We start from the raw sequence: 15,211 nt of genomic DNA on the forward strand, positions 1-15,211 counted from the left end.
CCATCACACACACACACACACACACACACACACACACACACACTATGATGAGAAGGACAAATTTTCCTATAAAAGCAACCACTGAAAGGAATTTACAGTTAAGAGTGCATCTCTTCTCCTTGGTGTGGCCATGTTGGAAAGGTTTGGATAGGCAAGTAGATTGTGAATGAAATGAAAAGTGAATATGAAAAGCTTAGATTTGTCAAAATATCTAAGTGTTAACAAAATTTTAAAACTACAAGAGTTTCAAGAAGAAGACATGGTATTTTTGAAAGTAGACGCAAGAAAAGCTCTATTTGACTCGGAAAATTCAAGAAATGGGGACCTTGTTATGGAGGACCATCCATTGGATTGGAGATCAAGCTTATTGCATAAAGTTTTGATGTCTTAGTCTCCTCAAGAAATACTTGATAGACACTCTAGTCTTGCAGAAATCAAATTTAAAATAAAACTTTTAAGACATTGTGTCCTCTCTCTGTCTCTCTCTTTGTCAAATGTAATAAAGCAACGAAATATACAAACATAATTAGTTTATTTGTGCACATACTTGCTCAAGTAAAACTTGCCTTACAAATTAAACTTGTTCTGTAACTAACTTCGCTTTTCTTGTTTGAGTGACACTTGTTTAAAACCTATCTTCAATGACAACAACAACGATGCCTCCAAACCAGGTACATACTCTCTCTCTCTTTGTCAAATGTAATAAACCAATGAATTGTACAAACACAATTAGTTTAATCGTGCACATACTTGCTCAAGTAAAACTTGCCTTAACATCCAAGATGCATAATAGCATCTTGGATATAAATTAAAAAAAATTATTTTAACATCCAAGATGCATAATAGCATCTTGGATGGAGAAGCTAGAGAAAGATAGCAGGCTAGAGAGAGAGAAGCTAGAGAGAGAGAGAGAGAGAGAGAGAGAGAGAGAGAGAGAGAGAGCAAGCTATGCGCGAGAAGGGAAGGGCCAACTGGGTTTGGAATGTTTTGAACAAATGCATTGTAACGGCATCGTTCCAACTGAAGTGACCTATGCCTGCATCCTCAAAGCGTGTGCTGCTGGAGCCATTGACAAGGTATGGAGGCAGGGGCTATTGGAGTATCATATTGTGGTGTGTGGTGCTCTCGTGGTCATGTATGCCAAGTGTGGCGCTCTTCATCAAGCGCAAAGTGCTCTAGAGAAGCTCCCTTCTAGGAAAGTTCTGTCCTGGATTGCTATGATTGCAGGATATGCAAGGCCAACACGCTCTGCATGTTTGAAGCTGTTGACAAGGGGAAACAAATCCATGTCGAAATTTCAAGGCACGGGTTGCTGCAGAAGCAGATCGAGCTGGGCAATGCTCTAGTGGACTTGATGTTGGGCGCAAGGGGAAACAAATCCATGAGACATTGCAAGGCAGAGGCGAAGGCGCACAGAGAGAGAGAGAGAGAGAGAGAGAGAGATTAAAAAAAAGGAAAGGGGGGGGGGGCGGAGTGCCAAGCACTCGCCCCCCCCTTCCTTTTTTTAAAAAAAAATGTAGTTTACTTTTAAGCTCCTCCCCATCTAACTAGTTAATGCAATTTCATTTAAGATTGGGGAAGCATAATTAATGAAATCAATTTCATTTAAGATTGGGGAGGCATAATTGCTGAAGTAAAACTTGCCTTACAAATTAAACTCTTTGTGTAACTAATTTCGCTTTTGTTTTTTGAGAGGCACTTGTTTAAAACCTATCTTCAATGACAACAACAACGATGCCACATACTCATCACAACTCTGTTTAAGACAAATTGAATGGTTCTCAACTCTTTACTCCCATTCCACTACCTAGCATTATACAACAACTAGCAACACCTAAATAACTTCCATGTAATTTTTGTCCATTCTTTAATACGCGAAGCTACTAAAAATTACAAATCACAGTGTTTGTTAATTTGTCGCTTTGTGTGGTGCGTATAATTTTCTTAGCAGAGTTTAGGCGTGCATACCTAGTTGTCAAATGTAATAAGCTCAATGAATTGCACAATCTCTCTCTCTCTCTCTCTCTCTCACTCACACACACACACACACACACACAAAAGAAGTTGCAAGCGCTCTCTCTCTCTCTCACACACACACACAAAAGAAGTTCTGCTACTTATTGAAACTGTGGCACAACCACAATCCTCCGCAGGAGAATATTGATGTGGTTCTAGTAGACCCTGCGTAGGAGGAGGGGCAGGTTCCCTGAAGATTCAGAGCCAGAAGGCACAATCCAGGAGAATGCAAAACCGGAGTTTGAGCCGATGCCGGTGAGGCCAACGAGGGCGGGAGTGAGGAAGAAGTAGCTTTCGCAGCGGGCGCCCGTGGTCTCTGGGCAAGGCAAGGGGACATTACAAGCTCTAGCCAAGTGAAACTCGGTGGCATCGTCATCGTCCACAAAGGAAAGGACAACGGAGCGGTGCCAAGCACTAAATTGCCACCCAAGCTTCTTCTCGGTTTCGGTGTTGGTGACAGTGAAAGCAGTCTCCAAGGTGATGTTCTCGGAGGCGGATGACGAGAGCGCTGTCAACTTGAACTTGTACCCTTCATCGCTCTGGTTGCCCGTGAAAGAAACGGAGGAGCCGAAACCTGCCGTCAATCCCCCTTTGGCTATCAATGCATTGCTGAAAGGAGCCACAAGGTGGTACTCCACATCGAACTGTGCTGGCACGTCGCACACACTCTGAAAGGGGTAGGCATATGCAGCCTCTGGGCAGCCTTCCTCGCGAACCACGCTGCCCACCTTGCCGTGAACCGGCACCGCTGTCCGGTCTGCCGGTACTACAGCGCCTATTAGCGCCACCATGGCACCCATGCAGAACATGAACATGAATATGCTGCAGAGCACCAACCAAAATTAGTGTGCTGCTCTGGTCAGCATATATACATTAATTAAGCTGCAGTAAATCATATTAATCAGAGAGAGAGAGAGAGAGAGAGCGAGAGAGAGAGAGAAAGAGATACCCAAAATTAGTGAGTTGTTCTTAGCATATATACATTGATTAAGCTGCAGTAAATCATATTAGAGAGAGAGAGAGTTCACGAAAGACCCTTCTGTAAAAGGGGACTGAGTTGTACATATTGTTCCTCAAGTAGCATGGAATCATATGAATGTGTTTCGTTCAAGGGGGCTTGTCCTGTACTACACGGGAAAATTGCCGCTCATTAAGGATGTTGCTATGGCCATCGATGCTGGTTTTCAATACTTTGCCATCGACAAGATTTTTTATGCAGGGCAAGGGCTCTTTGAAGTTCTACTTCATAATCCTGAAGATAGAGATCAATTTCTCAGCACTCCTACTATTCTATTGCATCAACAGGTTGTGCATGTATTTCCTTGGAAGCCAGTGAGACTCATAAAGGAAGATCTTCTCACTAACTCTCCGGTATGGGTGGAGCTGTTTGATTTGCCTACCTTCTTGTGGGGTGGCATCAATGATATAGCAGGCTCACTTGGGAAAGTGCTTTTCTCACCCTCAATTAACTCTCCTAACAGGAACAAGGTTTGTATCATGTGGAAGACAGATGAAAAATTCCCTTCCACATTAGAGATTGACATCAGAGTGGACAGGATTGTTATTTATTTGAAATGGGGATCTCTTACAGGAGCATGTTCTCATTGTGGTAATATTGGGCATTTCTCCAAAAACCGTTCTACTCTCTCAGCAGTTGACATAAAGCTCATTCCCAGTTATCCTGGAAGTAAAACCATGGTTCCTTCTGAGCACATCTTTGGGAAAACCCAGCTCCCTGCGTCACAGCCTTCATCCCCTCCTTCTGTTCCTAGACAACAGGGGTGGCCTCCTATGCATGCTTCTCCTCATAAGGGACATATGAATCCGGTCAATCAGGCATCTGCATCAGTGCCTCCTTCTACTTCCAAATCACCTGACAAAGGGAAGAGGGCTATGGATTCTGATGGGTTTACCAATGTGTCGTACAGGAGAGCTCTTACTAAACCCCGAACCAGGTACTCCTTTTCCTCTGGCTATTCTAATTATAATAATTATGCTGCTCTTGCTCAGGATCTTGCGTTAGAGGAAACTATGCATACAAATAATAGCTCAGTTAATCTTGAGATTGTCATGAATGATTCAGAGCAGTCTAGGGAGCCAGGGGAGATGGTTCCAAATACCCAACTTGCATGAAGATTGCTTCCTTCAATGTGAAAGGCCTTCATAGTCCTGATAAATTGAAGGCTTTATGGAAATGGATTTTAGAGCAGGATTTTGATGTGATTTGTATACAGGAACATAAGCTGCATGATAAGGCACACTCGGTGGGTCATTGTCATCAGTACTCTCTGTTTTATGGTGGTTCTCCTGATGGCTACTCCGGTACATTGACAATAGTAAAGGATAATCTTAATCCTACACTTCTCCTTAATCATGCTTCAGGCAGAGGGCTCTTTGTCTCATGTAGATATGATGGTATTTCTATCTCGGTTGGTAACTTTTATGGGGCCAATAATTCCAATGCTCGATGTCAGTTATAGGATTGGCTCTGTACTGTTAATATGGTAGATGGTTTTCTCTGTGGGGATTTTAACATGCTGGAATTTTCTCATGATTCTGCAACTGGTGCAGGTGTTTTGTTAGCGGCAAAGAGAGATGTGTGGTAATCTGCAAGTGCTCATCTATGTTTACATGATATGTGGGTTCAGTGCCATGGTATGGATTGCTGCGGATACACTTTCCATTCTGCGTCTCACTCTAGAGCATGGTCAAGGCTGGACTGTATCTATGCTATGGGCCTTGACTGGCTGCCACCAGTATGTGATGTGCAGGTATGTAGCGCAATGCACCTTTCAGATCACTGCCCGCTACTCCTTCACATGGCTGTGTTTGGTTGGCAGCATGCTATGGGCGCTATGCATCAAAAACGGCTGCTTATGGTTAATAACACTCATCTTGGGCGGGGCCTTTTTCATAATACTGTTATCAACTTACTGCAGTATATTCAATTGCAGCCCTTCAATAATTTGCAAAAGTGGCAGGCCTTTACTACTGAAATGCAGCATGTCATTCGTAAATGTGGCAAGTTTTATGCTCAGCAAAATCGCAATCATATTGCTCATGCTCAAACTGCTTTGGTTCGCCTTCGGGAAGCGGGTAATGTAAGGCTTCTAAATAAGCAGGAAGAGGCAGAGCTTAGAAGATAGGTTAAAATTTTGCAAGAACATGACACTGCAGAGGCATCCAAAGCGAGGTCTATGAAAACTTACTATATGGCGTGCGTTCAAGGCCTATTTTAAAAATCCCTTATCTGTGAATTTTTGAATGAATTTATGTATCCTTTTCTATTCAAATCTGTATTTTTTTTCCAAAATATAAAAAATAAATCCCCTATTTAAATATATTTTTGTAAGTTTTATATATTTAAAATATATTTCTATTGAACTCACCTGATAGGCAATTTTTTTATAAGTGACCCCCCCCCGTGGGTAATCTTCAAAACTGGTTCCTCGGATGCCAATTTCTAGGGTTGATTTTCCTCCAAAATTCGTAAAACCTTCTCCACATCCAACAAATTGTTGCTCATATGTTGTTAAAAAAACTAGGATATCATCTTAAAATATTAAAACACGCTTCCCAATAAGTATAGAAAAATCATAGGAAATTGTTTTATAGAATGTCCCTCGAGCACCAGTTATGCCAGAGGGAATCACCACGAACTCATAGCGGCCTTGTTTGGTTCTAAAAGCTGTTTTTGGAATGTTGGCCTAAAAAATCCAAACTTGGTGGTAGCCACTCTTCAAGTTGAAGCATCTGGAACTTGTTCTTGATTGTCAGCTTGTTTCATGATCTATATAGTTGATGCACAATTGGTGCGACCTTTCCTTATTTATGACAGAGAGGATGGGTGATGCGAATGGAGATGACCTCAGACGGATGAATCCGGCCCGATCCATCTCCAATTGCCCTTCCAATGCTTTTGATAAGCAATAGGAAACTTGCTCGGTGGTTTTGGGTCAGGAATGACCATGATCCAATGGTCTTTTGGTTGATAGGGCGGAACTTTCAGAGGAAGGTCATCTCTCAACAGGATATGATGATGCCTTTTCAATCCCGGGTTCGTGTTCTAGTTGTGATATTGTGGTGTTGGATCCATAAATGAAGCCAACCTGCTTGGGATTATAAGTTGAAAAATGCAAGAAACTCGAACATACAATAATGCAATTTCGGCTCCCTTCTTGATCACTCACTTTGCCTGGAGATGTGAGATGAATGGGATACCTAGAAGACTCTAAACATCACTGAGGGTGACTAGGGTAGGCACACCTTCTGTGATGAAGAACGTGCTCATCTTGCTATCTAATCATTATCAAACTAAGGGTTCCCAAGGATCATGTCACACCCTATGAGGGGAGCGGCAAGAAAATGTTGCTCAAATGCTACTTGTTGAACAAACAATTGTTCCTTTTTTTGCCACCTTTTTGGTGATCTGCATGCGGATACCTGGTGTGAACCCATCAACATCGAGCACAAAGGGCAGCATGATACACTCTAACTTGGCATCTAGATGTGGAGACAAGATCCGTTGTGCTACCAGTGTCGAGGATAATGGTAAATATGTGGCCCTTTGTACCACCACGCTTGTGGCTGGGACTACTGAGGTTTTTGAAGCTAGGGTGGTTGGTTTGATTGAGGCTTATTGCCTTTCCTTCCACATCATACAGTCCTCCTTCCCATGCTATTTGACATGACATCTTAAGCATCTCTGTTCGACCATATAGGCCTTTTGCTTCTCTACGTATAGTAATCCACCTATTATCCTTGCCCTTTGTTTTCGTTGGGAGTCATCTAGGCTTGCAACTATTGCTTAGTTTCTCATTCTTGTTGTTGTTATTACTGTTGTGGCCCTTCCCATTATGCTACTGCAAAGAATTCCCACCTATTGCTTGCTTTGGCTTACCATCATTTAGCTTTATCTCCTTGTTTTGTGTCAGTGCCAATGCGTCCTCATATGTCTTTGGGTTGAGATTTTTGATCGCATATATGATTGAGGAATCCAACCCTCAAGTGAAGGCCCAGAGCTTCTACTTATCCGTAGCTTCTATTTGCTAAGCTAAGGTCAAAAGTTTGTTGAAGTAACTCAAATTTGCCATTCCTTTCTACTTGAGTTCAACAAAGTCATCCTCCAATGTAGTGAGGTATTGTGGATAGAGAAAATAGTGCTTGAAATTTGAGATGATTGTGTCCCAATTGTAATGTTCTCCAGTCATATTTTGGCATACGAGGGTTCTATACAGTCCAATGCTGCCACCATGGCACCGCCTTGCTTGTGAGATGAGGGGCTGCTAGGTGAACCTTGTCTTATGGGTCCCGAATCTTAGCTAACATGAAGTGAGCCATAAATTGCTTGATGAACTTATTGACTACACCATGTTATCACTTACCATCATACTTGATGAAGCTAGGCAAGCTGCAAACCAAGGGTTGAACTGTGATAGTACTACCTGGTTCTTTTCCATCGTCATAGGGAACGAACTCTTGTCCCCCTTTGCAACCGGATTGCCCTCATCCTTGACCTCCTCCTCAATCCCCTCTATGATAGAAGACTAAAACTTCATGTTTGGGGGTGGGTTCTATGGTTCTCCATTTCCCAAACTTGGTGCTAGAATGCATTCTTGCAAGGCTATCACCTACTGTTGTGTCGTGACCTATGTGATAGACAAGAAATTCAATTTTTGGGAATTCAAGGCATCCGCAAAAATGTAAATGGATGGTATCCATCTAGTCTTATACTTGCGATTGGATGGTACAGATTTGCTCTTGTACTTGTGAGTCCATGGTACCTCAGTTGTAGGAAATGGTAGGTCGGGCCCAGGAAATGGTGTTTATGTGTTTCTTGTAGATTCCATCATTTTCCAAGCTTGGAAACAGCAAGGTGTTAAGATTCTAGAAATGGGATTGATCATGGTGAAGGACATAGATTAAGCAATATAATTAAGGTGGATTAAACCACACTAAAAACTCCATGACTAGAGAGAGAGAGGGAGATTGAACACTCAACACTATTCCCTTGTATTGCATATCACAATGAACCATACAATGATATAGGCTCTCTAGCCTTATCCCACTTTACACATCATCATCCATGTGGCAACTCCTTTTCCACTTCTTTTGGTCAACTCTCACACACCATGCAATATTACATGTGGCATTCATATCTCACCACAATATCTTGCTCCTCTAGGGTGCTTTCCCACATACACACAACACCGCGATTACATCTCTCAACACCCCCTCTTAATCGAGGTGTTCCATAACTCACCCATCACCCATCACCCATATCAATGTAGCATTGCACAACCGCAATCGCTACCTCTCAACACTCCCCCTCGATGATACATTGGAGTGTCCATCATCCAAACATGTGTGTGTGTGTCTACCATCTTAGACACCTTTTCCATTTTGAGCCGACTCATCGCTCACAGCGGAACCACTGAGTCCGATTTGAACATGGAAGTTCGGGTGGGATGATCCAACCCATGCGCATGCACCTCACACGTGCATCGCTCATGCACACATCACAACAACTACCATTTTGAGCTTCTAGGTGAGCTCGGGCAGGTTACCCTCATACCATGGATGATTACAAAAAAAAATTCTGTTTTGAGCACGCATGCTCGTGGGGACGATTTGTCCATCATCATTTTTGGGTGAAAAATACAAAATTACAAAGCCTTTTTGGCCAAAGCCGGGCAGCGGACCCTTATGCGGATGAGTGATCTCCAATTAAGGTGTGTGTGAATAAAAAGTTATGGGTTTATGAACCTTAGAAAAAAACACTCCAGGATTGAAGGAAGTAGAATATACCCTTATGCCAATAAGGGTTATATTTTTTTTTTAAAAAAAATTCTGAACGTCTGTGCGCCGACTTCGCTGCGTGTGTTAGATTTCTGGCACACAGGTTGTCATCTTCTCAATTCGCTGCACGCGTCAGGTCTTCTCTTCTCCTTCCACTCGACCTGTTCTGCACAACAGCTATGGCGGTCTTCTTCCTTTCGCCTGCTTCTCTCTCTGGCTGTTATCGCCCTTCCTCTTCTCCAGCTGCATGCTCTGCTCACTGAAGTCACCACAGCAGCCCCCGCTGCCTTGTACTAGGCGTACGTCAGCCTCTGCTTCAGCTCTTGGTGTGCTGTGCTACTGCTTGACTACCTCCTCTGAACTGCGCTACTGAGACTGGCTGCAGCTCGCTTGCTGTGTGAGGCACGCCTGTGGAGTTGACCGATTTTCCAAGCTCTCACCGCCCTCCTTGGCGGCCTGTTTCCTCTTAGCAGCTTCCACCATCCTACTGTACCTCTGCGACTCTTTCTCTCTTTACTGCTGTTTTTAGTTTGGGTGCGCTCTCTGGTGCTGTTCGCTTCTCCAATAGCTTCGCTCCTCTTTGCCTTGTGCTCTACAACGAGCGACTGCTCATGTTGTGTAACGAGTCTCCTTCCGCTGTCTTCAGTAGCTGGAGTAACTTCAACGCTGCGCCCTACTCTCTCTAGGCGATGATGATGTTTCCTGCTGCTGCTGGTTCTTGCGCTGTTTCTTACAGCTTCTCCGAAGCATCTTTGAGCTCCACCTCAGTTGTTGAGCTTCCATGCTTTTTCTTCTTCTCTTCCCTGTTCTATCCTTGTGATGAACACCATGGCTGGAGCATCCATCTTCCACAAGCTTTCTTTCAACATCAAGTTCCTGGTTGCACCCTCTTGATGAAGCTTCATCTTTCACTCTCTCTCTGCAATTTCATGCATTTGCCTTTTCTTTTCTCTTCTCGAAGTTGATGGGCTTCCTTTTCTCCTGTGGTTTCTTCTTCTCAGAGTTCACTTTGGGCTTCTTGTTGCTTCTTTGGTGATGCTGTCCTATTTATAGGCACTGGAAACATTTTCTAGAGTTAGGTAATTACCTACCTCTCAAGTGACCATCCAATAAATGAGCCTAATTAACACACGTGAGATGCCATATTCTAACATAGAGATCCTCTAGTTTAGACCATACCTCAAAGGCACTATTGCAAGTTTGCACTGCCGGGGAGACTTCTGGTGATACACAAGGAGGACCCATCAAAGCTGCACAAAAACACCTCCGCAAACACGCCTATTGAAAGAACCAAACCGAGTCCTTTAACCGCTCTCAGAAGACACTCTCCAAGAAGAAAATTCAAGAAAATGCACCAGAATACCCTCTCTGAAGAGGGGAATAGCCGAGGAAGAAGTAGGCCGCAAAGCTGCTTGTAGGGTACCTCCACAAGCTTGGAAAATACCTCCGATACCATTGTCCAAGGTTGAAAACAACCCCAAAAGTGCAGAAAATAGCAAAAAACAGCCACCAAATAGCTTCTCCTAGTCACCCGACGCCCCGCACAACAGTCAAGAGGCCACCACCTAGCAAAATGCTGATGAAAGAGGGATCCACAACTGAAAACGCTAATGAGATATAGTCCGGGGCTGAAAAACGTTGTAGGAAGGAAGGTGCCAATGCTGAAAACGCGGAGGAATAGCAGTAGATTGATGTGCAGATGCTTTAGCCTTCACATAACTAGCCTTCACATAACCAGCCTTGTTGGAAGCCACTTACATTTATGCTCCATGAACCAACTCATTACTTGCTCTTGAATCGGCTCTTCGGCTCTCCAAGAAGCTACCCTAAACCCTAAACCAGTTGCAGGCGCCCAGCAAGAAATACGCCCGGCTTAATGCACACATTGTCATAACACGCATTGATCCATGCATTCATCTCCCACAAGCGACCTTGCATAATGAGCGTCCTCGTTACATGCCACAGATCTTTGTTTATTACATTTTTAAAATTGTTCAATGAGAGAGATGCAGAGAGAGAGAGTAGTATGTCTCATCTATTTTGTATATGCAGGTTTCTATATTCTCGTGGAGCTACAGACACACCTCTTTGATACACCTGCAGTATGAGTGATCCCACCAATAGCGCTCACCCGAGCGCCGCAGACATAGATCGCTTCTTGCTTTCTCTTTCACTTGATCAGCTAGATCAGGTGTTGGGCAGAGCTGCGACTATGAGGAGATCCAGTACATCGCAGTCGCGATCGCGCTCATAGCAGACTCCTCCTTCAAGATCGCGCTTGCACCAGACCTGTCCTTTGCACTCAGAGCATACCGTTGCGTCGGCGATGAGCCGACGTAGTCATCGTAGCAGACTTTCACGAGAGTCTAGGCCCGGTTGTTGCGACGGGGACGACGATGCAGTTTCTCCTACACATGCGGCACAGAGTGCTCTGAGCACGTCGAGGAGTGTCCCGACCACTATATAGGAGACGCCTGAGGTTTTGGCCAACGAGGGTTCTCCTTCTCCAATCAGGACTCCGACAGTTTATGGCAGGGAGGTGCCAGAGGGATATTCATACCTCATCGATCGTACAACCGGTGAGATCATCATGACCCCTAAGGGGAAGAAGGTTATGAGACGCATGCACAAGTTGTGGAGACAGATCTTTTGACACACTGTCATGGTCTCTTGGAGGTCCTTGGATAAATCCTCCAAGGACTATATTATCAGTACACTGCATCATGAGTATCCAGTGCCCTCTAGGGGGGATGCTTTTGATGATATTTGGATGGGTGTGCACATGCACGACTACATGAAGCATCGAAGTTCAGACACACGGACTACAGATACTCAACCTGCCTGGCTTGACAGAGAGGAGTGGAGGGGTATCAGAGAGGAGAGGATGACCACTCCAGACAAGTGGCAGCAGCAGCAGAGGGACGCAGCCAGAGCTCGATTGGAGGCTAGATCATCCCATCACCTTGGGAGTGGCGGCTAGATCATCCCATCACCTTGGGAGTGGCGGCTGGGCCAGTTTCGAGGAGGATTTTGTAAGATTCTTGCACTAAACACTCTTTTACTTATGCATATTTTGACTGGCCAGCCGCATGTTGCATAAAATCTGACTTTTGATTTGAATTTATGTTCAACAGTATGAGATCATTGGGAGAGCACCATCTCGGTTGTAGAGGGCATATGGACAGAAGCAGGGCTTTTTGGCCACCATTGCAAACTCTCCAGGTGGATGTGAAGTTTGATGACAATAAACCTGATCCCCCATACCCAATGTGCTTCTCATCCTGCGAAAGCCTGGCCAATCCCAAATCACTGACATCCAACTCTCTCAACATCTCCTCTGAGGTATCGTAAAAGACTGTCTGAGAGTGGCCCGTCCTGGCATTAAAATCCCCCAGAAGGATGACATCCCCATCCCTAGAGAATTCCCATATGTCCTCATCCAGTATCATATATGGTGATTGCCCCTTGGGCGGTGCATAGTGAGATGTGCTGGGGGAAAATAGCATATGGCAATATAGAGTGACCTTCCAGTCTCCGCTTTCACCTTGACCCACATATATTTGGCATGCTTATCTCTCCAAACAATACAAATGAGGAACTGCAACTCCTCCCTGAATAAGGTTGCCACACCTCCCGACCCACGTCCTATATGCTCTAATCTCACCTCCTGTCTACAAGTAGTCTCCCAATGGTATCTTGTCACCCTAGGTAATGTGCCACCGAGAGTCTGGTGTGTCTCTCAGTAGAAAATAATGTCTCTTCCTTTGAAGCTATCTTTAAAGGCGCCCACATGATACATCTAGCTTCAATGACCCGTTACAGTTCCATGCTGCTAGTTTTAGGCTGGTCCCATAGGTTGCGCACCATCATGTGGTGCGTCTCTCCACAATCACAACTCTTCCTCCTCTATAGAAAGCAATTTTCCCCTTCTCCCTGGCTGCTTTGATCTCAGGCATCATCTCTTGCATCTGTGCTATTTGTGCCCCAGTCTTCTTGAGTGTAGGACTCTTCTTCAAGAACTCCTTCCTAGCCTCCATTGTAGGGAAACGTATGATGAGCGCTCTTTCCTTAGAGCTTCCTCTCCCTTCATTCCCCTTCTTCCCCACTCTCCAAGCACCTATGTGTGTAGGCTCCGAGATGCTCATGCGCTTCAAGTGTTCTTTCATTTCTTCCTCCACTTTGTCAGTGTCTTTGAGACCCGTGACACGGACATGAAGAGCCCTTGTCTTCCTCTTTTTCTCTTCCTCTATGGTCATGTTGATGAGGGTGTAGCTTCATGCAGGCCACCTTTCCCTTTCTTTGCGACCTCAATCCACTTCTCCGCTTCATCAACCTTCTTTTGTGTCTTGGTGAGGACATCCGCCCATGAGGAGGCTTCCCGTGATTTTTGCTCTTCCTCTTCTTGAAATGTTTTCACCTTCTCCTTAATGTTATTCAGCTCCTCTATCACTGAGGGCTAATTTGCCCCATCCTTTTCTAGCCTACTTTTACGAGTTGTAAGTTCTCCCTTGAGTTCTTCTATCATAGCGTCCTTTTCACTTATGCACTTTTCCACTTTTGATTTCCATGATTCAAAAGTGGCAAGTGCATCGTCTAATCTTTTTTGCATCATACATTCCAATACATTCATCTCTGCCTTCACAATGGCATGCATTTCCCGTTTCAATGTTGTGTACATATTATTTTTATGTGCCATCCCCAGTTGCATGCATCTCTCTTTCAATATCCACTGATGGGCCCGCCATAGCGTAGCAGCATCCACACAACTCTCAACCCTATGGATAAGGAGAAGAGGTCAATGCAGGAAGCTTAACCTGGCTAGCACATGAAGGAAATCCTACCGTGTCAACGTAAGAGAGTAGTTAACTTAATCAAGGGCACTAATCTAGTCATTAACCCACTCCTACAAGCTAATCAAATGAGCAAAGCAATGATGATGCTCACTCATTCACTCAACAATCTATGCTAACCTCTTCTTCTCTCTAGATTAAGCTAAATACACACACACACATTCCCTTCACTACAAGCTCATTAACATAAGCTAATAACAAAGAAGACTAAGCATGTGATTAAGCAAGCAATGCTACACATTTAAGAATCAAACCCACACATTCAAGCAAGCAAGAAAGCATAGAATCTATCTACTATCCCGCACATGCTTCCCAAGCCCAATAAGCAAACCCACAAGCTAGATTAGTAGACTAGAAATCCTTAAATCAATAGACAAAGCTCTTGCACTAATGAAAGAATGATTAGAGAGCTTATCCACTACTCAATCACACATGAGCAAGGAGTCATTGCTTCTCATTCATACACTAGAAGAGAGAGAGAGAGAGAGAGAGAACACAATGAAGAGAAGCCATAGCCAATGTATTAATCATAAAGAGTTAATCACAATTAGGCTTGGAGCTTAGATAAGCTTAGCTAGAGATGGAGAGCTCTTCTCTTTACAAATGACCAAAAAAGCCCCAAATTCTTAGTTGTGTTCACTTATATACCTAGGTCAAAACTTACTAGGTTTTTCACACTTGGGCGGACACTACTAAGAAAATGGATAAATTACGAGAAAATAGGCTAAGAATTTATACAACGTGGAACTCTTATGAGCCCATCTTCCTTCTTGACACATATTACATTGCACTTAGGCGGGATTCACTTAAAAATGGGAAAAAGTTTTCAAAACTGGTCTCTCGGACTCCCGTTCCCGCTGCTTACACTCTTCTCTTATAGCTCTCTCACTCTTGACACTGACTTCTCATGTGGTACCTGCTCTTCATTCCGTGTAACCTGTAACCGGAAAGGTTTGAAGATCCTAGAATCCACACGTGCCTAGTCAAAAATTGTGTTTCGGACGCGCTCGCGCACATGGTTGGTGTCAGATGGGGATGAAACTTGGTACCACTCTCCAAAAAATCATGTTGCAAAGGTGTACCAAGTTTCCTCCCCATCCCACACCTAACATGTGCATGGGCGCGCCCGAAACGTAATTTTTGACCATAGAATCCATTCACGTGCCTAGTCAAAAATTGCATTTCAGACGCGCCCGCGCACATCTTCGGTGTTGGATGCGGATGAAACTTGGTACGCCTCTCCAACACATTGTGTTGGAGAGGCGTACTAAGTTTCGTCCCCATCAGACACTGAACATGTGGGCAGGCATGCCAAAACACAATTTTTGACCATAGGAAATCCAATCACATGCCTAGTCAAAAATTGCATTTCGGACGTGCTCGCGCACATGTTCGGTGTCAGATGGGGATGAAACTTGGTACACCTCTCCAACAAGATGCACATGTTAGGTGTCGGATGGGGATGAAACTTGGTACGCCTCTCCAACACATCATGTTGGAGAGGCGTACCAAGTTTCATCCCCATCCGACATAGAACATATGCATCA

General features: G+C 44.2%; 1 protein-coding gene and 1 pseudogene across 1 annotated transcript; both read right to left on the reverse strand.

The window, feature by feature from the left end:
* Positions 1-2,118: 2,118 nt before the first annotated feature.
* Positions 2,119-2,867, reverse strand: LOC147622530 (uncharacterized). The gene has a single exon (XM_086822086.1). It carries the CDS (start codon positions 2,829-2,831, stop codon positions 2,172-2,174), a length of 660 nt encoding a protein of 219 aa, XP_086678212.1. The 5' UTR covers positions 2,832-2,867; the 3' UTR covers positions 2,119-2,171.
* Positions 2,868-12,680: 9,813 nt separating this feature from the next.
* LOC147622531 (uncharacterized) lies at positions 12,681-13,510 on the reverse strand (annotated as a pseudogene).
* Between the last annotated feature and the right edge of the window lie 1,701 nt (positions 13,511-15,211).

The sequence above is a fragment of the Cibotium barometz genome, chromosome 28, assembly GCF_041138505.1.
Source record: "Cibotium barometz isolate CiBa-2024 chromosome 28, ASM4113850v1, whole genome shotgun sequence".
Classification (NCBI taxonomy): Eukaryota; Viridiplantae; Streptophyta; class Polypodiopsida; order Cyatheales; family Cibotiaceae; genus Cibotium; species Cibotium barometz.